Genomic DNA, 27,958 nt, shown 5'->3' with positions numbered 1-27,958 from the left:
CTTAGAGTCTTTACAACTTGGAAAGGAAAAACAGATGGAAATTCACTGAGTTGCAGTAGTTGAAAGCTAGGGTAAAAGCAGGTTGTGTAACAGCAGTGTGACTCACTGCACTCCCCTTAGCATGCCAGCTCCCACACATCCTCCAACCAGATCCAAGGAGAGCAATTAAGCTGCCTTATTGCTTTTACTTGAAACTTGCAATAGCAAGAATGAGCATTTGTCTGAAATGCAGCCTCGTCTTGAAGGGTTCTTCACTGGTTCAAAAAAGGGCCAAATGGATATTTGTTTTTCCTTGCAGAGCCACAAGGAGTGGTTCTTAGATGGCTCATCTATTTTCTGCCACCTGGAGACCACAGCAAGTAAAGAGGGGGGGGAAGTTCTCACTGAACACACACAGTTGTTCAGCAGACTGCAAGGAAGCAAAGGAGCTAAGTGAATGGGAACAGCTCTGTGCAGCCCAGCAATGTCACAGTGCTGCACTGACTCACAGCTGCCTCACGTCCTGCACACAAAGCAAGGAGTTGTTCTTCCAGATGCCAAAGCTCCCCTCATGCCTGGCTCAGCCCAACAGCTGTCCTGCGTGTTTCAGTGCTGAAAGGGGCACTGAGGAATAGTTGATTTTATTTCAGCTTATCTTGTTTGTTGGGTGACAGAAGCATTTCTCCTCTGCTTTTTTTTTTTTTTACAGTTTAAGATGGTTTTGGTCTCCAAGTAATTTCAGAGCAATGTGCTTTCTAAGACAAGCTGCAGAACTCATTAGCGTGGCCACCAAATGGCTCCACACAGATCACTGAATTAAGTACATCAGATACTTCAAAAAAACACAACAAGCCACCTCTATGAACAACATGATACACAGTTAGCTTTTGCATTTCAAAGCACTGCATCCAATTAACTGCTTTTTCAAAGAGTCAACTGAAGAAGCTGGGCAAGGAACAGTATCTGAAATAGAAGAATTTTATGTAGACCATTCAGTGTTAAAAACCAGAGAATCAAACATAAGTTCAAATTAAAGAGCAGTTTCAAACAGAAGACATCTGATTAAAAGTTTCTTTTAACATTTAGAAATTTAAATACATTTACCTAAAGATGGTTAATCTCCATCTCTATGTTACTATACAATAGCTTAAAGCTACTTTTAAATGCTAGTTCTATGTTAATGTGAAGTTACAGAACCGCATTCTTGCTTTACATCGATTGGTTATTAGTTGGGTGACTCCGTACTTCCTCCCACCCTGAAATAAGTTTTAAAAACTGGAGCTTTACAACATCCCAAATAACATTTTTCAAATGAGCAGTTTGGAATAGTTCCCGACAGTTCTAGAGGAGGTATTTTGTACAGTTTGGAGAGCGACTCCATATAAAGTTCTATTGCAACTGAGCATTCACAGTATGCCACAGTCCATACATATTACTACATATACATATCAGGTTTGTAAACATTGGAAGAATACACAGAACATAGTACCACGATCCTCTGGTACTGCTGAAAGGAAGATGAGGTAACATTCATATAATCTCAAAGTCCACAGAGGTCCTGACTGAGTAGTTAAAACAGCTGCCAGCGCTTCTGTTTAATAGTGTGTGGTTAAGGCTTTCTACTTTATGATCTGCTAAGGCTGGATTCGTTAGCTCTCAATATCCCAACTGCATCTTTAACAGCGTGGTATATGACATTCTTCACCTGGGAAAAGAAAAGCTATTTTTAGTTATACAACTAAGCAGCATGGGTAGGGCAGTTGGAAGCCCTGGCACACAGGAAGCAGCTGCACAGCTTCCCATTTTCTCTGCACCTTTCCAGCACAAGTGTCCATCACTGACTCGTGAACGTACCTGCAGTTTATCTTCGTGGTTTGTATGCGTATGTGACAGATATCTAAATTCCTGAGTGAGCCAGAAGCAATGCTTGACGTGCTCTGGGGATACAAAGTCTTCTGCAACTTTAATACAACTGTACAAATTATGAACCTGGAGAGAACAAACAAGCATTAGCATTGTGCAGAGCTGCCCGAGCGTCAGGCTGCAAACAGTGCCACTGCGCCTTGCCTGGTGAGGAGCTCCTGCTGGAATGAAAACTACATCTCCTAGAAACTGTACAATAGCCCAGCCTTGAACTCCATACTCCTGGTGAAGGCGTTTTCTTAGAGATCGGTCCAAGTACCAACTCTGATCATGAATGGGATCGTGGTCTACAGGATTTTCTTGACCTTGCTCTTCAGCAACCTGAAAAGTCAGGGAAAGCCTTGTTACAACACAGCAGCCCCACAGGATAACCAACGTGTACACGTGTGTTGGGTATGCATGCATCGCACCACGTGATCAGATCTAAGAGCTACGTGCAAGGAAAGGTTTGCATTCTTCATTCAGTTCTTGTTTGTCAAGGCTGCATCGTTTCTCATTTCCACTTCCACAAGAAACATGGCCAGGTGACTTGGTTCACGGTGGGTACCTCTCTCAGCTGCAATTCTCTTATGCTGCTCCAGCATGTAACTGGAGAAAGCATCCTGAGTGCCAAATGCAGTGGGTGCCTGCCCCGAGGCCTGTGCTGTCAGTGTGCCTGCTGACCACAATAGCCTGCCAGCAAGTTCACAAGTTACCAGGCAGGCATGGAGGCACGAGGACTTCAGAAGGGAAATCTGAGGGGATGTGGAGACCGTGTGTCTGAGTTGGAATTATGAGTTCATTTGGCAGATGAGCATCTTGGTTCTACCCTGAGAGAAGCTGCCCTACAGCTACTACATACACCACGAGACTAAGAGCCAGATCAGCACTGCTTATAAAATTCACTAGCAAGTTCTATCAGATACACTATTAACAGAGAACAAATCTTAACCAAATTGGCTGTAGCCTCTCCAAGCTGTTGTCTTAGAGACAGCAGTCAGAGTGACAAGGCCACCTGTTGTCCAGACCATCCCATTTATCCTTTAATGCATTGCATTCAAAGTGAACATTGCAAAGAAGTTCCAGAATTGAGACTACCAGGAATTCCTGGCCTGTTGTAAATAGCAAGAAGGGAGACCTCATGCCAGTCACACGTGGTGTATTTCCAAAGACCATCTCATGCACATTTTTAAGGGTTTAGTTTAAGACTAAACTGTGTTTTTGCTGATACTGGGACAGGAAGAAAAAAATAAAAGCCCAAGGATTTGTATTTAGAAATCTATACAGACAGTGAGAGTGCTGAGGATGGAATGGCCAACCTTCTTAAGGAACTCCCGGATCTTCTCTGTATCCTTAGCAGCATAGATGTGCCACAGAGCTCCAGGCTTTTCCCGACTTTCAGTAAAACGCTTGATGGTCAGTTCATCAGAATCACCATCTTGTATGGTTTTAAGTACTTCTGTTAAGAGTCAACACAAGCAGTTACTCTACAAAGACCTTTCCTCCACCCACATACGGATCACAGTTTTTTTGGAGGGAAATAGTTCCTCCAGAACAAGAGAAAAAAAACGTCACCTTCTTCTTGGTCAGCCTGACCCTTGGGGATCCCCACATACACCATCACATTAGCTGCATCAGACACATCTAAGTGGAGATTTGTTGTGCCGTATTTTCTATCTTCTGGTGTTATTAAGCCTGAAAAAGAAGCACCCATGATATTACAGTGGTAAGTGAGATAAGAAAAATCATCTGCTACTCCAAGCAGAGCTAACTGAAAAGCCTAGACAGCTTTCACTTTCATCAGCACATTCCTTCAGGCAGCAATTGCCTTTTTTCATCATGCAACATCTCCTTTCTGTCTTCCTAACTGTTAAGTTTACAGTCTAACAAGCACCTATACCCAGAATATATAACACACAGATACCACATCACTGTTACCAGAGGGTTTCTGCAGCACTTCTGAATAAAGAATTCTCAACAACAGTTTCTCCTTCATTGGACAGCAGCTGCTACAGTATTTGCAAGCCAGGATCTCTTCACTGGTCATGATCAGGCTTGAAGTTTGAAGTGTCTTCTGAGTGACAACTTACCACAGGGAGGATGTATTTTATTTTTTATTTTAGAGTGAGCTTTGATTCAAATACAAGGACAGGAAGATCCACTGTGACAAATTCCTTACCGTAGGCATTGTACATCTTAGGGCCCAAATCTGGTCGTACAAAGTAGTTGGGCAGTCGAGAGGCAAGGTTGAGCTTTCCACCTCTCCTGGTGTACTCTGGCAGTGGAATATTTTTCATCAAATCATCAAACCTAAAGGCACACAGCACAATTCAGTGTTAGGTCATGTGACCGAGGGCTTTTGATAAAGCAGGTGTCAAAATGTAACAGTATTTCTACATTTTATTATTTGGTGAGCACAGCATGCAAATGGTTTCTTTGTTAACTCGTACCGAGAAGGCATCATATCTCTGAAATCTTCTCCTGGAGGCCAATCTTTAAGCTTCAACACCATTGGCTCTCCTTCCTCTGTTCTCAGGCGACCTAAGGACAAATATGAACAAGTCTTAGTTTATAAGAGCTTGTACAACTCATAATGCAAATAATCATGAAATCCTGATCTTATTTCATAGCTATGTTCCTCCTGTTATTCACGCAGAACCGAAGTCATGCAGTTCACTTGGCACTGCAGTCAAGTAGGCATTACTGCTGTGATAAACGTGCTGTGGCAGCATAGATATTTTTAGATGAGGTACAGTGTGGACTTCAGCAGTTCCCCTCCCCAGGCTCAGACAACTGTTCTGCATTTGAGGCCTGCTGATGATAAAACCACATTATTCAAAGCTGAAGTAACACAAATGAGAGGTGTGAGCAAGCCTTCCAGCTCACACTCCTCTTGCCTCAAGTACCAAACCCCTAAAATTTGCATCATGCAGATGAGGCAGGATCCCCACCTGCCTGGCAAAAGTGTTTCTGGAAGCAAAACAATGTCAAACATCATGCTCACCTCCCCCAGACCTTAGGAAGGCCTACAGGTTCAAACAGCAAAATCTGATTACCTTCTGAACATCAGCCCCACGCAAGCTCTTTAGTTTCACTCAGGTGGGTTAAAGCTTACAGGTGAACCTACTCACCAGAAAGATCCCCAGCTTTTTCAGCATGCTTTCCCAAAAGACAAAAAGCAGCCAAACATACTCCCCAGAGAGAGTCCTCAACACAGCTGACAAAAATTCCACTAACTCCATCATCCCTTGAGCACACAGCAAGAACACAGGGCAGGCACTGCCCACAAAGACAGGGCCTGGAGCATCTTTTATTCTGTTCCAGGCTGCTGAAGCATCCTTCAGCCAGTTCATGCTACAGTAAGATTATTGTTGCTTAACATTTTACCCTCTGTAAAGAAATTCGCACTGCTTACTTGAAATATCTTCAAACCCATCCCAGAAATCCCCTACAGTAGCACCAGTGATGATTTCATTGGTCCTGCAGTTGACCAGATCTACTTCCTGTTGGCCGAACTCCTTTCTGAAGGATTCTGGTCTCCAGAGGTCTGCATTTAATTTGTGATGTACTCCTGACACCATGACAGGCTGTAAGGAAGAAGATACCCCAATGGATTATTAAACACCAAAAATTCTAATTCCCACCATCTATGAAACATACCAAGCATTTAAACACAGGCACCTTCCAATATTGTATTTTGTAAGATGAAAGCTCTGCCTGACACACAGGAATTGCACCATGCATTTGATCATTCATTATTTCAAGCTACAAAGCAGCCTTTCTTTTTATTTTATTTTTTTAATAGAGAGCCATAAGCTCAGCACTGTGTTTAGAAACTGATTTTAAATAAAATATACATGTATCCCTGCACCTAAGGGCTGCGTAGTGTTTAAGTATTACACCTTATGGACTCAGTGCTGCTTATCATTGCAGTAAGTTCACATCTGCCTTTCAAGTAAGAGAACAAAGCACACGACTGAAAATGGCAAGAGGAGATGTTAACTACCTGTCCCTGCTTCCAGCACTCTCTGAAGACATTCCAATTACTTTCATTGTTGGGATCTTGAAGACACAGTAAGCGGTTATCACATAACCAGTAATGAGGAGTATCAAAGCCCATTATTGTAGGCTTTATAGTCAGTCCTTGTGGCTTCTTAGGCATGTCTGTAACGGATCTGTTTTGCACCAGGGAAGCAAAAATGTCATCGAGGATTTTGGGTGTACTCTTGAGTCCATTGTCTGTCTGATTAATTTAAAAACAAAAGAGAAAGAACAAAAAAGTTGAGTGTGTTTTTCTGTTACTGTCCTCCATAATTCAAAATTGACAATAGTTCATATTGATGAATTGATGTATTTGCCACTTCCAAAGTTTCCACTTCAGCACACAACCGTGCAGAGAAACACAAGTCTGCAGAACTTCTGCAGCATAGAAATTCACTGTCATGAAATACCAGCATCATTTGTGACAACGTCCATAGCATTTCAGCAGTATGTCGTCGTGCTCTGATTTCAGCAGTGCTGCAGAAATCCACAAAATGCTGCACAGAGGAGTGCTCGATATCAAAGAACAGAAATGCAGTTTCATCCAAGAACCCTTAAGGACAATTTTGTACCCCTCTAATCTGGGGTGATATCTTCAAAAACAAATTAAAGCCCAGGAACATCTGAAATGAAGCGGTGTGCAAGCCAGGTGTAAGTCAGTCAGTCACCCAGCACAGGAGGAGCTTCCAGATTCATCTGCAAGTTCCCTGATGGTTCCTTAAGAGACTACTTAGAGGGGATGCCACTTAATGCATCTCCCAGGCCAAATACTGGCTACTGTGACAAATGTCTGTGGTAGCTGATCACAGCTACAGAATAGCAGTCTAAGCCTGGTACCAACTCAAGCCAGTGAAACAGAAGTGTCACATACCTTTCCTCCAGAAGAATTCAGGAGATTCCGCAAGAAACCTGTGTTGTTGTTGCTCACAGGCGATAGTATTGCACTGTTGAATGTTTGCAGGGCTGCAGCAGGCTTAGCTAAGCTAGGGAGTGTCTGAAGAGGTTTGTTTTCATTCTTGGAAATGGGTACGAGGAGTTTCTCTGCAATGAAGAAAAACATTTCAAGAAATAAAGTGAGATTCATCTGAAGCGCAACAAATATCCTTAAGATAAAATCCAAAGCATGTGAGATACATACATATTGCACATACATATACATATGTGTATGCTCTGCAATATCATCACTGAAGTGCATTTCAGTAGACACAGTGTCATTGTCAGAGCAAAACATTGCTGGGTCATGTTTTTCTAACCAGCAGCCACAACAGGGTTGGCTTTTCACTGGTTTTACACGTACCTTTGTTTTCTTTATTCACATTTCCACTTGTTAGATTTGACAGCCAGCTTAACGAAGGAGAAGTATTTACTGAAGCAGTTTGTTTACTTCCAGCTGTTGGTTTTACAGGAGGATCATGCGTAGGGACTTGTGGGCTCAGGACTAAGCTGTTTTGCTGAAGGCTGGTCCTCTCTGCAGGCACCAAATTCTGAAAAACACAAAGTGAGAACCTGGTGAAATATAACCACGCTTTTCAAGAAGGGAGACAAACAAGAATGAGCAATGCTCTATAGAAAAAAATGTGTGGCCCTCCTTTAAGTAACCTCATCTCCACAAGAGGTCAGCACTGCACCTTAGCGCTGAAGAGAGGGAGAAACCATGACTTCCCAACCTCAAGAGCTTACAGAGCCCAGCCCTCTTCCATTATAAGAAAACTGAGTTTCCCAGACACATTTCCAAGGCTCACTTTGGAAACCAACTACAATTTTAATAGCTTCTCTCTTGCTATTCCAGCAATAAATTACATTCAGGGCTAGGCTGGAGGTCCAGATTGCTAGTTTAAAACATGTAGGCAGAGCATCTAAATCTTTATCTTAAAGTGGCAAAAATCTACCAGCTCTAAAATACAACTGCATGTGAGTGCAGCTCTGGCCTGCCCAGCAGAAGCCTGGCACAGAACCCATGGCACATCACCAAGCAGCTAAGTTATCTGCTCGGAGCTGCTAGGTTAGCAGGCTAACCAGAACTGCTGCTTTGGCCTGGAACTCCTGCATGGCTGGCTACATTTCTCCTTCCTGCTCAAAGCTGATCCAAACAAGAAATTCTTATACGTATTTATTACTGCTACATTCTTTATTTCACATCTTCATGACTACTGATGTTCAGTAAAGATTCTGAACTCAAACTTTATTTAATAAAGCTATCCTCACTGTGTCACAATATAAAACAAAAGTTTCTCATTTTACAGAAAAGAAGTACAGAGCAATTTCAGTGCAGCTGATCGTTCAGAGCCACATAGGACGTTCTGAGAAACAGAAGACCCAAGCTAGGTCAGTCACATGCTAACTTTCTAACTCCATAACCATCTTTCTTGCTCTTAATACTTCCCCATATTCCACACCTCTTATATGGATTTCCAGCCAAAAGTCAAGTTCAGCCTGTTTCTTGGACTCAAAATGTATTTATTCTCAAAAGAAGTTTATGAATAAGCATATATAAAGACTCTTTTCTTGTAATGCTGCAAAACTAGGCCATTAGCATGTGTATATTTTGAAAGTAAAAAGTACTACACCAATTTACAAATCACCACCCACAAAATGAGACCCTTCTTACTCTTTTTGCAGCAATTGAGATTAGTTAATGGGATAAGTTACTAAGATAACCCAAACTTGGTGTTTTTCTGCTTGTTCATTAATAAAATGAGCAACAAATTTCTTCCGAGGTCCCCAGAGAAAGTAGTGCTCCTCCATGCTGCTCTACTCCTTGCCACTTTATCCATATTTAGCTCTTTTATGTATTCGTTTTATACATTATGCACTTACTTAGGTGCTGCATGTATTATATCTCCAGGACACTCCAAGCTAGCCTGCACTCCCAACCATTACCCCATCTCTATTGTTAAGACTTTCTCAAATTCTCTCAGTCTAATCCCATGCTTTTACTGAAAAAAAAAAAAACAACCAACAAGGGTGAACAACCAAAAGACCCAGAACCAAACTCACCAACATCTTCCAAGAACAGGTTGTCAAAAAGACCAACAAGACTTCCCCCAAAAGTGAATACCAAACAAAAAGCCAGTAGTGGTCAGGACTGGCATGCTTATGTCAGTTGCTACTGGCTTCAAATATGGGCAGACTGAGGCAAACCTTTGGGTATCTCAGCTACACAGCAGTGAGAAACAACATAGCAATACCTGTTTTGAATCCTCCTTTAGAGTTGGCTTTGACAGTGCCTTGAACTGTTTATTTGCACAGGGACAGTTTGCCTTTATTCCCCATTTTGTTCTTACAGAGTGAACAATATCACCAACATCATAGAGTGCTGAAAGAAGAGAGTAATTAATGTGCTTACTTAATTAGAGCATTTAGCATGTTTAAAGTTGTGTATGCTACTCAGTTAAACAGTAGTAAAGTAACAGTGCATCTTTAAACACTACATTCTGCTACTTCTTTGTAAAGGTCAAGATAATGAAACAGGAGCAAGCATATACAGGCTGCTCCCGTTCATAAACTCAAACCAAGGTTTGACAATAAACCAAGCTTTGGCTAAACTTAAAATTTAAAAACAAGAAAAGCTACTTGGTACAATATAAATAATATAGAAAAGACAGCAAAAGGCTACAACTTTTCTTCCTTCTCTCAATCAAATATTTGAAATACCTCTTCCAGGAATTATTTGGGTGGGCATCAGATTCTCTGGTTCATGCTCTTGCCCCTTCACGCATTTAAACCAGGAGAAGGTATCCGAGTCATCATCTATAAAACACAATCATTGCACAGTTTTTGTAAGTTGGAAGCTGCAGTGTAAACAAAGCACAGGTTCTTCCCGCTCTTGCTTTGTTTGAAGCAGCAACACGCACTCTCACCTTCGTGAATGCCTTTCTTCCTCATCCTGTAGCAATCCACGCACACACCAAAGCCACACTTGGAGCAGACCCAGTGAAGGTTGAAGATTGTGGTGTCACACACATCACACATCTCTCGAACTCCACGGACTGCACGCTTCCAGGCTACTTGTCCTGTGGCAGTTGGCAGAACAGGCCAAGGGTTAGTTTTAATTAAGAAATTAAATGCTTAATACTCTGACACAAGAAAGGCTCAGTCTTGTTCTCTACCAGAACTCCACAATCAAGCTTCTGCAGTCATAGATTCAGAAGAAGCACATCCAGAACTGACTACACTTATTACTCCTGATAAGCAATTGACCATGTTAACACGCATGCTGTTGACATTCCCTGCAGTGGAAGTTCCACAGCTGTCTTAAAAAATCCTTAAGTTGCTATTAGCAAGCTCAACTTATCATTTATCACGCTACACTCAGCTTGGATTTGTCCCCTACTCTTCCTTTTTATGTTTTTTCTTCCTTCTCCATATGTTACAGGAGTGCATCAGACCTTCTCGGAACAGTTACCTGCTCAGTTGTTCTTATTTGTGCAACTGACCATTACTGTTTAGGTAATCACATACCCATAATATTTCACCTTCTCACTCTCCAAGTCACTCTCCCAAATCATTTTCTCCCTTACAGTTGTCCCTCTTCAGGCTCTACTTAACAGTCTCACTCAAAGGACTTCTTTGGCACTAGTTCCTCTATTGCTAGACAAGAGCAAATTCCTTCTTCACAGTCACTCTTGCTGCACTCTTAACACGGGGGGGTCACCAAGATACACTACAGAGTGCAAAACCATTCAAACACTGTTCCCCAACCAAAGAAACTTACATTTTGGCAGAGGTCAGTTTGTCAGAGCCAGAGTTTTTAGGAGAAGGTCTAATCTGAATTGAACTCTGCCAAGAAAAGTTTACCATAGCTTCAACTCTAGGTGGTAGCTTTTTCCTGTGCCAACTCAGTGAGCACTCTTTCACTGAACTGTTCAAAGGAAAAAGAGTATCTAGACTCCAAAATATTGCCTTCCTACCCAGGGCACTAAAACCATTTCCATTTTCATGAAATCACATTCCCTTACTTCCAGCAGCCAGGGTTATAAACAAGCAGAGAGGGAATTCAATACATTTAGCTCCTTGGAAATCTAACCCAGAACTGACATGCTGACACATGGGCTTTACAGGCTCACTAACAAATGTTCTCCCTGCTATTAAAAAAAAAAGCAACCCAAAAAACCACATTCTTAGTCTCATGAATTCCCCTCTAAAATGTCAACCTTCTGCAGCTGTTTTGATATTCCAGCCTCTAGCTCTCAATACTTCGGCTCCACAGGTCTGAATACATTTCAGTTTAAGTGAATGTATACAGAGTTTTGCAGATTTCAAGTAGTTCAGGGCAGGACCTCACAGCAAGCATTTCTGAAATATTTAATAAGTCCTCCCTTCTGCTTTTGAAAGGTAGTCAGCCCAATTAAGCTTTCCTCCTTCTATTCAAAACCTTGCAGTGACTGGTAAACCAATATGATCTTCATATAAAGTCAACAGTACCCAGACTGCAGAAGACGTGTAGACACTTCTCTAAGCTGCACTGCTTCTTTCATGCAGTTACAATCCAAAACAAAACCACTGTTACTTTAAAGAGGCATTTTATTTTGAGAAGTGATTATGCAAGTTCACAATGCCTCCCATTGAGTTGCTCACATTCAGTTGTGGCCAAAAAACCCATGTTCTACGATGCAAGCTTTGCCCTGTTGGCACTGATGGGGCTCTGCAGTCAGCTACCCCATCAGTAACACCTCTCTGGCCAAACCCCAGTAGGGTTGTGTGCACAGCTTCCTGAAACAGGCCTACTGGAAACAGATCCTATGCTTTTGATGGGGGGAAAAAAACCCAACACATTTCTTCACTGACTTTACAGGTTGTTTTGTTTTGCCAGACCCAATGCAAGAGCAAAACAATCTACCAAAATCAAGAGGAAAGCATGATTTTACTTGCATATTAAAAACAGATTGCTGTCAGCTGCCTGTTACTCCAGCTTTTTTCTTCTTTTAAGATACCTCTTTTCAGAGCAGAACTACACTTTCCCTTCAGCAGGAAATATAACTGTAAACTGAGAATTATTCTGACAGACATGAAAGAATTACATTCCCCTCCATAAGCAAAGAGCAGGTAAAACTAGTTCATGCTAGATCTTAACCTTCCTCTGAGAACAGAGGGCAACTCTGAAGACTTCAATGACATTTCCAAACCCTTACAACTTATTTCCACACAGATCAAAAGCTTAAAAGTTTCACATGGAGCTATTAAGGTAGGGGTGATTTAATACAAACTGATCTTACTGTGTGGTTCAATTGTAGACATAACTTCCTTTTCAGATATTACCAGCTGACAAAAGTGGTCTCCTATGTTGGCTAGGATATACTTTGCTGTGTCAAGATCCAGGCCTACAACGTTCTTTGATAAAGGCAGCCACAAGCTAATAGCCTCGGGGTCATACTTATTGGGAGTTAAGAAGCCCTCCTCACGCAGTATCCCATGCTTGTTGAACTGCAACCTGTGAAACAAGGAGGGAAGAAAGAAAGAGCCATCACCTCAAATGGTATTTTGAGTCAAGGTAGTAAGGTAGATCTCCTGAAGATTTTCTTATTCGTGCAAAAATTATCAGGTCAACATCATCTGAAAATTGACTATCGAGGATCACATGCAGAGGAAGTGACAATAAAAGCTTTGTTCATCTAGAACAAACTACAGCTCACAAAAGAAATCAGAACATCAACATTAATAAAGAATGCAACGTGTTTAAGTAACTAGTAATTTGGAAGCAGCTGCCAACAAGATTTTAAAGAACCAATCCATTTTCTATAGCAAAGCATGAATAAGAAACTCTAAAGAGTTTCTGGTAGTCAAGAGGAGATGTATACATACTGTCAGTTGCTTATTAAGCAAGAAAATCCAGAGTTACATTCACATTTTCAGGAGCCTTTTTACTAAGCACCAAAGAGAGAAGTTGACACATGATGACAATACATGCTCACAACACTGCTATGAGTGACAAGAAAACACAATGGCAACCACTATCACAAAGAGAATAGCAGTTTTCAGACTGAGTATTTCACACTCAAACGTGGATAGCTCCACTGGCTTTGACTTCTAAACTGAGGGATTCAGGCATTTTGATGCTTGTTTCAACTAATGTCACACTGCAGTGTTTGACAGCATCCACCCTGGGCATTCAGACACTTTTCAGAACCATTTTTTGAAATGGTTCTTTATTTGTCTTAAGAAGTAGAGAGAAAACATCCAGGGATCTTGACTGTTCAGCTCAAGAATCGGGCTCATAGGGTCACAGGGGATCTGAAGCTGCACATCAGGTGTGGAACATGCCAACAAAAATGCCAACAGCACTTTGCAGTCACTGGGTTTTTTTTCAGTCACTCTGCTTGCCCTCTCTGTCTGGTCTGTCACTAAGCACAACAACTAAAAAAAATGGTGCAACACCCAAGTATAAGGTAAGATAAAAAGATGACAACTCAAGCAACTCAATCTGCTGCTTTGCCCGCTGCTGTTTTAGCTCTCTGGACTGAAAGCCTCTGGTCACTTGTTCTAATTCCTTCATAACTGTAGAGTATGTCTAACATTTCACACTTCCAACTGCTAAATGCTGGGCGACATGGAGTCTAACCTCCCAATACTATCAAGCTGAAGCGTTCAAACTGCACTCAAGTTATCCCACTGGCATTCAGCCCAGAACAGCAAAATAAACAGCTCAAAGTTCTGCCAAAATATTTTCGATTTCAATGAAGTAGTTATAACATTTTTAAGTGCTAGAAAAACACAGAGAACTTCTCATTGGTTAGGAATACTAGGCTTACTGCTTGAGAGCTACACACTGACATCCAGCAGTTTTAAACCAGAGAGCTACGTAAGTCTGTGCTGAGCAAAAAGCTGTTTTTTATCTGGCCTGGAAAAAGAAGATAAATGTTACAGCTAACAGGGAGAATTCAACAGCACTCTTTCCAGAAAAAGAAGAAAAGAGGTCAGATGCCCAATTCTAAGAAGCAACTTGTTATTCACATTTACAGAATACCAAGCTCTATACGCACTCAGTATTGCTCTTACCTTCTGAAGTGAAAGAATCGACAAAAGACAGTGGAATCTTTCTGGTCTTTGTTCTTCCGGTAGCTGTCCAAGCGGCACTCCCTGCATTTATGCAAGTGAGGTGCAATATTATTGCAGGACCCATCCTGTACAAATGCTTCTCCACTTTGCTGCAGCTTCTTCACTTTAGAAGCATCTGCTAAAATTGACTTGCGGACTATAACTGTAGGGAAGAGCAGTGAGGATTACACGAGCTGTACTAATCAGTTTGTTAGACACGTATGCAAGCAAATGTCTTCAAGTGAGAAGCAACCTGTCCACTTTTCTTACATGTTTCATTTTACATTAAAATAAAGTAATTGTAAAACATTTGCAGTCAGCAGGAACTTTCTCAAGTCGCTGTCTCAGTGGATGCATAGTCCAGGGACACAAATTTAGCAGATGCATTCACCTTTACACAGCAAACTTTTGAAGGAGTGCCTGCTTTCACTTCAACTGTCAGGACCTGAGAACTATGGAACTGACCAGGGCATGAAACAAAAGTAATGAAGATGCAAGTACAACTGGGCTCTTTCTTAGCCTGCTTCTCCCATTCTAAGTGCAACAGATTACAGCACCTTACTGTAACAGACAGCAAGCAACTCTCTTCCTCCCACACTGCACGTGAAACTAGCAGGGCTCAGTGACTGCCTGGCTGGCTGTTTAACCATGCTAGTTATGGATCAGCATATGGTAATGCAAGATCAAGTAACATGAGTTTAGAAAGAAAGAGATGGGTGTGTAGGGAGTCTCCTAGAACCCAGAACGATCAGCTACACTCTCCAATGCAGAGTACAGGACACACCATCAGGAGCCCAGCCCCTTAAATAACCACAGCCTTTCCCATTCTGCCTCACGTAGAAAACTGAAAGAGCTCAGCAAGTGGAACTGGACCACAGATAACATAGAAGCAAGGCAGCTTTTTAAATTTGTTTGAGAACAGTTATTGAATTAAAGCCCTTCTTGATTAAAGCTCGGTCAAGAACAACGTCCATCTCTCATAATGCATTTTTAGCAGCAGTCCTCAGTTTTGTAAAGCAGTCTCATTAGACCACCAGCATCTGCCTTCCAAACAGAACCTTGCTCACGTAACCTGTTTTGCCATTCTGTTCTTGCATGCTGTGAAACAGTTTTGTCTGTTCTTCCCATCTAGCAGGAAAAACATTTTTCTCTATTTTACCCATAAATTTCGTTAGTGAGTGATCTGGAATTTAAGTTACTATTTTTGTCTACATTACAAAGAATATACTTGCACTACATTACACAGAAATGAGGATACCTTCCATGGCAGGAAGTTTAAAAAATACCTACCATTATCCTGGATCTTGGTACTCCCACTCCAAAAGCTTTCATTTTCATTTCTCTCATAAAAAGCCTCATTTGAATTTCTCCTAATAAAAAAATCCACATCTGCATGTTCCTCCACCTTGTTTCCTTTCTGGCTGTTAAAACCACTGTGTGATTTAACTCCAGACTCAGTAAAAGGGAGAAGGTGAGCATCTGATGTTGAGGGCCTACAATCTAAAGTCCTCTGGAGTTCAACAGTGCTATTGGCTCTTGGTATTGCTACAGAAGAGTTCAGATGTTGCAACGGTTTTGCAGAAATGCACTCTTTTGGAAAGTTTGTTGAGGGCTTCAGAAGAGGTTCATTTATATTTTTCAGGCTGGTTTCTTTTCCATTAGTTGAATCACTCAAAGATGAAGGTCTTGAAGTTGCCAGAGAGGTATAATTACCGTTTTGATCGTTACTATTCTGTGTTTGTTCTTTAGTTATGTATGTCACTTTAGGAAAGACTGTCAGATTTTCCTTCAATGGTTTTATTCCAGCATTAAGACAAGAGGGATGGACTTCCGGTAAGCTTCGTCTACATGAGCTGAAAGATAACACGAAATACTTAAGACAAAGGTGTCAAGCAAAACAAGGTATCAGTTTCTCAATACTAGTCACATTTAAATCCTGAAATAAATTTAATCATGTATTTATATTCAAATTTCTAAAACGTTCTGTGTGAAACAGGTGTGAATTCGATTTTCCCTGTTACTATTATGCTAAGTGCTGTAACCAAATGCCCAAGCTCTACCTACCTGCAGATCCACTCCAGTTTAGCTACAGAAGCTACTCCACTGCTTTTTTCACAGCTAAAGATACTTTATCATTTTCAGCATGTAACAGCTGTGTAACCAAGTGCATTCACTTGCCAGTCTGGGTTAGGCTATCCTAAAGCTCAAGGAACTCCAGCAGGGGCAGTGGTTCTGGTTGGCACGGTAGAACCATTCCCACACAAAAAGACCAGAGGAAAAGTCATGCTTTCTGCAAACCAATGCTGCTTCTTGCAAAGCTAATGTGCAAAACTTACAGTAGAAACAGTGTGGTAGGAAAAATATATGTTAATCTTTGTGACAGAACTGTAGGCACAGGTACAGTATTCTAGATTGCTAGACTGCTAGATTAGAAAACTGCAGTTTATGCTCAGAAAAAAAGGTAACGCTACGGTACAGTTCTCACACTTGCTGCAGTTGGAAAACTGAATAAAGCAATTTGTATTTGAGACATTCATCTGGTTGAAAAATGCTTTGACTGTATGATTCCTAGAGCTAGTTCTACAATGGAAATGCAGGATCAGCTCAAACTTGTTCAAGGAACATTCGGAGTGGTGAGCTCAGTACTGGAAGATTTTAAGCCCAGTGGGACACCTTCCAGGCTTCTACAAGTAACAAACAAGTTTAAGGCCAAGATAAATTGGTATTAAACAGAAATATAACCGAGGCCCCATACTTAATCTGCAAGCAGCTAACCTGCAGGACGCCTGTCTGAAGCTGTTCCAATGTTGCAAAAGGTTTGAGTTACTGCGCTTCCTTAAAAAACAAACTATGCTTATTCTGCTACAAACTTGAGCTACATTTGAAGGGGAAAAAAAAGTCCATGAGTAGGAACAGATTTCTTACCCCTGAGGAGTTTCTGCACCAAGATTGGGAGGAGAGTTAGCTGGCAGGGGCAAGCCTTGATGCCTTTGGTCTTTATTAGCAGGAGTACAACCCAGCAATGCTTCACCAAACACTGTTGGAACTGAGTGCACGTGTCCCTGACTCTGAGAAACCTGCAAGGGAGATTTTAACAGTTATGAACGCTCAGAACATCACCACCAAAATGAATACTGCATTACAAGGCTAAGCTTAAAAAGTAAGAAGTACATTAACATTCTTCCCAGCATGCTTAAAAGCTTGAAGGCCTTTTCTCACTCAGTCTATTAGACAGAAATAACTCCGAGTGTCCTTTTAAATCTCAGAGGTTCAGTGAAACACTGCTCCTGATAATTCATTCCCCCATCCTCATCCCTTCAACTACCATCACAGACTTCAAGGGTAGGGAGTGGGTGCAACATTAAAGCAAAAGGACAGAAAGCTCTGCTCTTCTTCAGAACCAGCACTGCAATCATCTTTCAAAGTTAGCAGCAGTAACCAGAATTCAGAAACAGCTTCTAGAGTTCACCTGTAAACCTCAGGGAAAATGAAAACTGTGAAGTTAGTCTGACAACATTATCAAAAATATGTATGTGAATTTCCCTGCAGTGGAAAAAAAAAATTTTTGCACCAGGATTCCAGAAAGTATTAAGTGAAAAAAACTTTGTGCTGATGAAGTAACCAGCCTTACACATCTACAGTTCTCTTAGAAATATGTCAGGGATACCAAATCAGCAAATCTTTAAAAACAGTTGTTTTTATTGTTTTATTTTATTTTATTGTTTATATTGTTTTTACACGGGGCTCCCCCCCAGCTCTGAGATCCATATTCCACTCCCACGTACTCAGCTTACTGCTGTAAACTGTACTACAGACTCATTACCATCTAAAGTAGTTCCCTTCTGCTTTGGTATAACACAGCTGTCAGACACATAAACAAGTTCACAGAAAACCCCTGGAATGCATTAACTCTACAATAGAAATCACATACTAAGTTGTTGCTGCTTTCTTTTTAAATATAAAAAAAGCCATAACTTCAGCTTATGAACCCCAATCACATCCTATGCTCTGAAGACCAAGAATCAGCTTTTCTTCCCTATTAGAGAGAGTACACTCACTTGCCACCACTTTGAGAAAGTAGTTGCAAGACATTTCCCGAAGAGTACAAAGGTCAGAAAGGATCCAACCCTTGGAAGGCAGACTACAAAATGAGAACTAAGTAAATAACCATGCTGCCTTAAGAAAAAAAAGCAAGCCATGAATTCAGATCATGGTAATTTTCCTGCAGTATGTTTGGAATATGAAATAAAGACCAACTTTATGTGTGCTGAGCAAGCTGCTCAATGACTGAAGGTGCAGAAAGCCAAAAAATGGCAAACTGAGTGCCTTAAAGACACTAAGGGAACTCAAGCATGAGCTTTGTAGTAGAGTATGATTGTAGTGCATGAGCTACTTCACACTGCTTTGCTGCATACTCTTCCTCATCAGTAAATACAGGATGGATCACTTTTCATTGAGGAATCTGATCTTGTACTTGTTACCTCCTGCTGCTTCCTCATGAAGCTGTTAAAGATTTCTATTAATGATATCCAGACATCAACCAAACTTAGATAGCTGACTCAGCACAAGACTGAGCACACAGAAGCTAAGATCCAAAATTATAAGAAACTTAACAGACAAACAAATCAAAGAACACCACCCCCTACCATCATGACTCAAGAGACTCCACAAGCTCCTCCATAGCCCTGGCTAAAATACAGTCTTGGTCTGAAACACTCAGGCAAAATTACAGGTTAAGTTAGAAGTTGTGGCCAAGGCATTACTTTTCATTTATATTTCTATACTCAAGTTACCCAGATCTTCTTTTGGCCCATCCAGAGCTTTTTTTAGAACTTCCAGATCACTCACAGAAGAAATAAACGTAGACATACAAGTACTAGAAGGGTGGCCACATTCCCTCTTGGTACCGAAGCAACATTATTCCAGAGTGCTGCTTGTGTACCTGGAATCCTCAGAGCATGCAAGTGTAGCCACAGGTTTTGTGTTTAAGAATAAAGCAGTTAATGAATGAACATGAAAAACAAAAGTTATGTGCCTGAGAACTGCCTTGTGTTTAATCACACCACAGAATACACGACTAGGCAGGCTAACACTTCAGCACAAGGAAGGGGCAAAAAAAAAAAAAAAAACAGCTGAAGAAAACCCAAACTTGAAGGCTTAGTAACTTCTCTGATTACCATAAGGAAAGATACCTCACCCATGCCTAGACAAGTTTCAATAAACTCAACACATCCTCCAAGGGATTATGTTTATTATTTAACTTTTCTGCTTAATCCTTATTTAAGGCTGTTCTGAGAAATTACGTGACTGCGTTATGTAACACAGCTGTACAAAACATAGTAAGACATTACCTCAGGAGAAGACTTTGTGTGTTTGGCATCAACACTTGCACCGTTTTCTGATGACTTCCTTTTCACACCCCCAATTCTTTTGGATTTATCTGGAACAGAGGTAATCACCATTAGACTATTTCAGCACAAGCATGCTACTTGCCTCTGCAGTACAAACAATAACAGCTCTTACCACATTTTCCATTATTGTCATATATTATTTCCACATGAATTAACTCTGGATCAAGAGTTTTTAAAGCTGGAATCTTGAAAAGGAACAAAAAAAATACACAGCTGGTTAGAGATGGAAGCTATACTTTGATTGTGTTTATTTTAAACATTGTTGTATAGATAAAGCTTAAAACCTTGACTTTTGGATTCCATGAATGTCAAGCTAAATATAACAGCATACGATGATGACAGTGCTTCTGCTTGAAAGCACACATGTAAACTGGTGCTTCAGAGCACTGTTGTCACAGCAAAGGAAAAAAGATCAGATGTTTGTTTTGCTCTTCATGTAAGACTTCCAGGTCTCCTTTCTTTTGTGTAAATAGCCACTTATTTGACAGCTGTGCCAGCAGCATGAAGTAACACAGAAACACTATGGAGTAATAAAACCCACTGCACTACAGTGACTTCCACTTCATCTTAGCTTCACGAATCAAGGACCGAACTTAAAATGGTACTGATGGCTGTATAAACAAAAGATTGCACCCTTTACCCATCTCTGTTTCTAAACCCACATCAACTGGTTCTTACCTCCTGACAGTTGACTTCTAGAGTTCTTGTAGCAGGATTACCATTTACAACAACTGCTGTGAACCACTGGGTAGATGGATCCAGGCTGTAAATTCTAATTTTTGAACCAATGATATTTTTCCCACCTTAGAAATCAGAGAGGAAAAACAAAAAAATGAAAACATCCAATATATCTAAGAACAAAGGTATATGAAAATCATCACATTATCCAGGTTGCAACACAAACTAAACAACAGTACTGCATGCTAGATGTAAGTAAAACAAACTGAGAACTTAAGAGACAACTTCCACATTACAGAGGGGGGAAAAGACCATAATAAATGGTTCTAAATATCTGCTGCCTTTGGATAGGTCAGTTAAGCTTTGTGGCTCTTCAGACATGCAGTCGAAGCCAAGTCTGACCTCCAAATATCAAATAGACAAGGAAATTAAAATTAATTTATTGGATTTTGTGGAACTTTCTTCTCTTCAAAGCACTGCAAGTGAGGACTCTAAACTGTAATATTTTCCTTGTCATAAAAGCATTTGCAAGAAATGCCTTGCAAGTAGATGACTAAAAAGAAACTTGCATGAGAATCAGTAAGAACAAGGCCAGCAAAATTAAAACCAACAATTTAAACTTGACTCAAAGAGCAGTCTCTGTGCAAAGCTTCTGAAGTAAAATAATAAATCAAGCCACTTGAAAACAGCAAGCAATGGTCAGTAAATCACCTCATCAGGAACTGCTGCACATTCTGATACCTCTTTCACAAGAGTCAGGTCGCCCACCCACCTCTAAATTCCACACTTGCTCTTACAATGGAAATACCAATTGTGACATTTGCATCCTGTTTTACATTCATTATTAAGTTCATTATCAATCTAAAGTGCAGTCTTTTTAATTTTAAAGTTTCCATCCCTAAAACAGATGACTATCATTTATACCATCAGAGCAAAGATCTCCCTTTTGTCTTCATTATTTGCCACTAAGTCTTCCTGCTACAGAGCACGCTCATACCTTGCACCAAGCGTGTTTCATCTAGGTGTTTCTTAACTAAAGCTTGAATTTCCTCATTGACAGTTTGATCATCCTTAAGTGGAAGCCTGGAACTCTCCACATCCTATTTAGAAGCAAAATATTTAAGTTAGCATCAAGGATAATGTTTTTGCCTACTAAGAAGTCGTGAGTATTTAGGTACAAGGTACCACCCATTCATATAGACCCAACAAGTTTCTCATGCCTGCATGTTCTTTCAGTTCCCAGCACACTGTGCTCACAGAAGCAGACATTGTTACTTCCTTATGAAAACCTGGAACTGCCATCAGCAAGCCAGCCCAGAGGGAGCTCTCCAGATCCACTTTAATGCTGCTCTAGAAATAATCAGGTCTTGTTTTACTATCTTGCTGAGAAGCACTAAGTTTAGTTAAACTATTTTTTAAGTTCTTAGAAGTAGCAAATGTATGTTTTCTAAATAGTCCTGAACAAAGGCAAATATTTCAAGTTCTCTGTTTCAACTTGTGTCACGATAGCACCAAGATCCAGTGCATCCCAAGACATCACTATAAAAGTCCATAAGAATGAAAACAGAAGCAGCTATGCCTGAACTGTTCAGAATTCTTTAACAGCTCATATTTATTTTTAATGTATTTTTTTACTTTTATTTTTCAATCTAAACTCTTTGACATCATCCTGTGATTTAGAACTTACACCAAAAACAGAAGTGGAGAGCAAGCTTATAACAACTCAGAGCACCAATACAGAAGGATTACATTTTTTTGTCCAATGCACTTTTGTGGTGTTTGTAAGCAGCAGAAGTCTCAGGAGCAGTAGTCAAAGAACTGTTATTTAAGATGCCAAAAAAGCAGCTTTCCCCACTGCAGCACTGAGATGAGGCTTCCATGTAATGAAATCTCTACTTGCTTTTTGAGCCCACCCAGGCAAGATGACAACCTCTCACTCACGTTTAGCTTAAAGTGATTGCCATGCTAGTTTCTCAGGATACAGCCTACTTGCTGACTGACTGTCAGTAGGGCCAAACAGTTGAACATTAACAACGGCACTATCAGCAGTCTCAGTGTAGGACATCTAGCATTCATTTCATTCATAATGTGGATAGATCTTAAGAGCAGTTTTCTAGAACAGGATAAATCCTTTATCAGCAGCAGATATTATTCCTCAAAATGCCTTCCCAGCCAGTCATGTAGGGCAATTGTTTCAACCTGTCTCTGCCTAATTTCCACTAACAAGTTCTCCTCTGGGTGCTCAATAAAGGTATTACAATTCAACCATGCCATTTACATCCTGCCTGCCTCCACAGTTGTTTAGGATTAGAAGTCATGTGCTTCCATTAAGCAGTAAGATTTATTCCAGACATGTCTGCAATTCCTTTCACAGCTATAGCAGTCACATCCACAAGACAAAAGGAAATATTCCACATTAACCCTCTATCACCAACATGATGCAAGAGCTGTCACCTGAGCTGAATGACTGCCCTAGCACACTCCCTCAATCCAGCTGCCTTAAATGCCCGTGTCCTGGACATGCAAATTACATTCAAAACTGATATTTAACAAGATTTATATTCTGTTTCTGTAATGCCATACAAAGTTACCTGGATGGGTGTCAAAAGGTCTTTAGAAAGAAAAACACATTTCTCTTCACCAAGGTAGCGTATGGAAACCATTGGTCCCAAACCGGCTTTGTCCACTAAGGATTTGTAAGTCTACAAAAATAAGCATTTTCTTAGAAGCAGAGTAAGGTCTCATTTCTCATATTCATTTTAATTAAATTTAGTTCTGTATCTGTTTTCCCTATTAAGGTCTCACAACTGCATGCAACTCTTGAAACAAAGCAAGTTTCTCCCATCAATCTAATAAAGAAGCTCCAGATTATATTTGAAATTCATTGTGTTTATCAGAAAGAGCAGAGGATTCAGTCCAGGTAGCTGCCACTAGCAATCATTAACCATTCATCTTAGCACGAAGACTTCCAACAGAGTACATGTTCATGAAAACCCTCCTCATGGTAGAGCAGGAGAATAACTAGCAGATCAGTGAGAGCTTCTGCAGAGCTCACATTTAAATTCTCAAAACTCACAACACTGACAGTGTACTGAAGTCTTAATGGGACAGCTTAGATAGCCTCATGGTCATTATACTGCTCCAGTACAACGATGTCCTCAGGCACAACAAAGGCTTTGAAAGTATCCACAAAACAACCATCTCCCTCAAAAAGCTTCTGAACTTTTCCTAAAGTGTGCAAGGTTAAGTTCTGTGCAGCCTTCAGTTGGCAGCTCTGAGTGGGAACACATCAGGAGCACTAGAGGCAGCAAGAGACCAACTCTTCACTGTGCAGGAGGTACATTTACACACCATTTAAGAGGAAAAAAAATAAGAGAAATAAAATCATTCTGATAAAGTACACATGGAGTTTCTAAACCAATCACGCAAAGAAAAATTTTCTTCACTGTTACTGCCTTCAATTCAATTAAGATAGCACTGAAAAAGGGACAGCATCTTCATAAGTGGAAGAGGAGTCGTTCCAGGAGCTACTGGGCAGTACAGGAGTTCTCCGAGCTACTCCATTCTCAGTAAGACAGTCTACCATGTATTTGATTAAATTGCTGCTATCAAGTTTTATTCAAATAAATCCCCTTCTTGCGACTCTTGTGACTCTTCCTTGTTTAGTGAGAAAGGATTGAAAAAAAAAACCTTTGCCAAGGAAAGCTCCAATACTGTGCCTTACTTTATCCTACATGGCTCCTACAACGAGCTCCTAACATGTACATGGCATGAACTGACCCTATAAACACATCAGTGAAGGAAACCACACATGTAGAACAAAGGTGAGTATCCAGTCAGAACAGTTTAGATACATGGAAAGAAGCAGGTCTTCAGAATACCACACCAGCAAATCTTTTAGTAGAAATACTAATACTGCAAGGCAAAGAGAAGAACATCAAGGAGTCATCTTTCCACTTCCTCTCTCACTCTTTTTAGCTCTACTTCCAACTAACGTCTGCTCAGATTAGCTCTGCAAGACAAACCTCAGCTAAAACAGCAACACAAATGACACTACATACCTCATACCTAGCAAAGTTATAAGTATTAGATAATGGACTACAAGTTGAGCAGAACTACTTTTATGAGTAGCAACATCCAAAGCAGTCAATTAAAACTACACTGGCGGAATACATTAACCAAGAAAAATTCTTTTCACCTATGCTGGTTGATCTGCATAACCAGCGATGCATGGCAGCTGCACGAAGCTTAGATTTCTGGCTTGGACAGTGTAGCTCTGGTTTTTATGCATATAAAACCTGATCTCACAAGTGATCTGTGGCAGACAGCCATTATATAAGAGTTATTCAAATTACTTTTGTCTCAGATCAGAAAGTACTGAAGAATTAACAGTACTTGACACAAAGTAAAGCCATGATTTAAGATAAAAATATAGGCTATCCTTATACATCTGTTCTTTGTGGTTAAGAACAGAGTAAAAAAAGGGCAATTTCATGAAACATGAAGCCAGTGGGAGCAGGAATTCACTCTCTACAGAACAGTAGTTGGGGAGGGAAGCAAATTCTTACAAATCTGTCCATGTACCCTTAGACAAAACAAACCAATTTAAACACTTAAGAGCTCTGCCTGGCTCCATACAAAGAGCTTCAGTCTCCCTGCATTTTACTCGTAAGGCTTTACAACAAAAGTGACACTGTACTTGAGAAATTCACACTTGCACCAAGCACAACTATCCTTAAAAGACGAAAGAGAAGAACCAAAGAGAAAAAGATCAACTGTATACTTGCCATTGCAGGCCACTGGACAGGTGACACAGAACCACCATGAGATCTTCTTTCTGCCAGTACCAGCTTTTGCTCCACGAGGAATACCTTCATTTTTGGACTGTAGACTTCTATCCATCTTCTTTTTTCCCATGACTCATCATCAAATTCTACACAAATCTACAGAAAGGAAGTGAAGCAAAAAGAGTGACTAAACTCCTTAATATTCAAACGTATACAAGATAGAAATTATAAACCACTTTTTTTTTAAAGAATCATATAAATGAAAGCATGAACGTTGTCTTTCTGTCAGACAATTAAGCAATCACTAAAGCATCCTTAGTCTTTTGAAAGTGTAGTTAACGTTAACTGGTTTGTCATCATTACTGTCACATCATGCATTAATATTCCTATTAACTCTACAGCCTTCCCATCTCAAACAGTCCTCTGCTGATCAAGGACAGTTAACTGTGTTAGCTCTGCCACCCGTCTTTACAGTCAGAGGGGGAAAAAAGCAACAAACAAACAAGGACTACATCCTACAGTGGCACGTGTGTTTTCTCCAAACTTCAGAGTGCTCAAAGACAACCTGTTTTTCCAAAAGCAAGTCCCAAAGAATACCTTCAGCAACTTTACTGAAAGCACAAGTAAGAGCATGCCAGCGAAGGACATCAATAACATAGCGTGAAGAAGGTCATTTCCTGCCTGCTTTTAATTGCAGTTTACCTCTACAAATCTCTGAAGCATATATATGAACTGCTCAAGAGGAAAGCAGCTGTCACTACACAGCAAAAAAACATGGAGAGTGAAGAATGGCATTACTCTCCCTTCATAACAACATGTGGAGATGAATCAAAAGATTGATGAGAAAAAACTCAGAGATTAAACTCTCACCTGACTAAAGGAATTTAGAGAACAATACCTTCAGAAGTAGTGCCCCTGCTTCCTCCAAGCATCACTACCTTAAATATAGCATTTAAGTGGTCTACTCTTAAAGTATAACTGAGTAACTCCTGGAGACTTCCCCTTTTGCCTCTTCCCTTACAAGGAAGCTAAGCAAGTAGAAGCATGCACACAAAATGGCATTATCACGCCCAGGAGTTGTAGGACTAATGGGCTCAGAAATGAAATTACTCATTTCCAAGTTCACAGAAACAGTGAAAGAGATAAGCAAACAGCACAACTCCCAGAACCAGAATGGCTTGTTTTGTGTGCAGAATGAACACTGCACAAACAGGAAAATAGGAAAGAGTTGAGAAAATGCTTTCAGAAGTAATTAACCATCCTCCATTTCTGTAGCTATACTTTCTAATGCTATACAAAAAGATCTGAAATATTATCTCCTTCCATTCCTTTAGATACTTTTTTGCAATCTGTCACTACTGTGGGTCTTCCCATACAGTCCTCTACCAGAGCTGTGATTGAAGAAAGGAGACAGTATTTTTGGTACCAAAAGTTCTTCATGGCTCCATCAGCTTCTTCAGTACCATTACTGAATAGCACACGAAGTTAATCACTGCTGGCAGAACCACCACTAACTCCAGGGCACACAGTAAAGCATTAGCAACCCCAGCAGCACCTGCCTCATCTACACGACACAGAGAGGGTCCCTAAGAACTTTCTGCAGTAAGTTCTCCTCCTCACCCCAGTCAGAGGACAGCCATCCACGGGGAAAGCCCCACTGCAGAAACATGACAGAGGCTCAGCCACCAACAACCCGGAGCTCTCCATAGCACAGCCCAAAGTTCGGGCATTCAAGAGTTAGAAACACAAAGGTTGTGCTCTTCTTCTTAAGAAAAGTGCAGGTGCTTCCTGCCTCAGTGCCTTGTAACAAATAAGAGTAACACAAGATTCTTGTACTGTAATGGAGTCTGGTCCCTAGCAAACAGTTTGTATCCTCATTCAGACACGGTTGGATAGTTTTCCTGGCTACAGTTGACAAAGAGCCTCTTGAGAGCTTCAAGTTGTCAAAGTCTCCTGGTTTCCACCCTGAACATGCCGTTAATGAGTTACCGGAAGCCTGCAATAACCAACGGTGCATACAAAAATCCCATCAGCAACCCTTAATAAGCAGCAGCCACCATCCAAGAAGAGCACGAGGAACCTCCAAGGCCACATATGGATGTCATACATCTACAGTGCTGCTGGGAGAAAAGTTGTTCATCGAACAACAGCCTCGAGGGAAACAAAATCGCTTACAGCTGACGAGGTCTTAAATCACGGTTGGGAAAGGGACAGAAATAAAGCTCAAGCACACCACGTGCACTGGAGAAGCTGTCACCACACCAGTGGAAGGCAGCTACCATGAGTTGGAGATAACTTCCGGCAACAGCATGAGCACGGCAGGGCCTTCAGCCGGCGCTGCACGTGTTTCCAAGCAGGACAGCTCGTCGAGAAGGGCTCACCAAGACGTGCGGTCTATGTATATACGCACACATATGTATATATAGATATACAAATATATATATACGTATGCATGCGAGGTACAGAGTGCATACACACACCGACAACTGAAGCCCTCGGAGAGCCCCGTTACCTTCAGGTCCGGTTTGGAGATGTCAGTGTGAGAGACCGCCCGGATCCTGCCCGCCTGCCACGGCCATTCCGCCACGCGCTCCGTGTCCCAGGGCCCGTCGTCCTCCCCGGCCAGGCTGAGGAAGCGCTTCCCGACCAGCAGCGACCAGCTCCCCTCGAGCCTCAGCACCATTTTACCTCATCGGGAGGCCTCCCTCGGGGCGGCAGGAAGAAGAACGCGGTCGTTAAGGCGCTGCGCGGGGCTCTCCGCCCGCCCGCCTTCTCCTCGCTCGCGGAGCCCTTCGGGGCCGTTAACGATCGCCTCAGCGGGACGAGGGCAGAAATCCCGGCAGCCGTCCCCGCCGCGGCCTGCCCCCGCCGCCCCTTTGTTCCCAGCAGCCGGAGCGGGGGGCGGCAGCCGAAGGAGGCGGCCGTGCCGAGCGCCTTCCGGGTGCCTCTCCCCAACACCTCCCCCCACCCAACACAAACAACACCGGCCTCCTCCTCCTCCTTCCCCTCCTCCTGCTTTACCCTCCCGCTCTCACCTGCTGCCCCCCGCCCTCAGCCCGGCCCCCCCACCGCCTCCACACGGCGCCCGGGTCCCGAGAACGCGCCGCTTCCCCTCCGCCCCCGGCA

General features: G+C 41.5%; 1 protein-coding gene across 2 annotated transcripts; it reads right to left on the bottom strand.

Annotated features, from left to right (window-relative positions):
- Positions 1–943: 943 nt before the first annotated feature.
- On the bottom strand, positions 944–27,958 carry KDM3A (lysine demethylase 3A). 2 transcript variants are annotated; one of them, XM_065735938.1, is made up of 25 exons: positions 27,868–27,958; positions 27,345–27,537; positions 24,833–24,988; positions 22,637–22,747; positions 21,043–21,145; positions 20,046–20,170; positions 19,480–19,552; positions 19,308–19,396; positions 16,882–17,033; positions 15,247–15,809; positions 13,918–14,119; positions 12,138–12,352; positions 9,783–9,935; positions 9,577–9,672; positions 9,111–9,238; positions 7,220–7,406; positions 6,794–6,963; positions 5,888–6,124; positions 5,297–5,468; positions 4,332–4,422; positions 4,061–4,191; positions 3,457–3,576; positions 3,201–3,340; positions 1,834–2,223; positions 944–1,684 (listed from the first exon to the last, which is right to left on the bottom strand). In XM_065735938.1, exons 2-25 carry the CDS (start codon positions 27,513–27,515, stop codon positions 1,604–1,606), a joined length of 4,056 nt encoding a protein of 1,351 aa, XP_065592010.1. In that variant the 5' UTR covers positions 27,516–27,537; positions 27,868–27,958; the 3' UTR covers positions 944–1,603. The 2 variants fall into 2 exon arrangements, with proteins under 2 accessions (XP_065592010.1, XP_065592011.1); XM_065735939.1 differs by lacking the exons at positions 22,637–22,747; positions 27,868–27,958 and having other exon boundaries at positions 27,345–27,804.

The sequence above is a fragment of the Cyrtonyx montezumae genome, unplaced genomic scaffold, assembly GCF_038088225.1.
Source record: "Cyrtonyx montezumae isolate F1298 unplaced genomic scaffold, pur_monq_1.0 scaffold_2, whole genome shotgun sequence".
NCBI lineage: Eukaryota > Metazoa > Chordata > Aves > Galliformes > Odontophoridae > Cyrtonyx > Cyrtonyx montezumae.
Note: the sequence above shows the minus strand (reverse complement) of the source record. Positions and strands in the feature narration are given on the sequence as shown.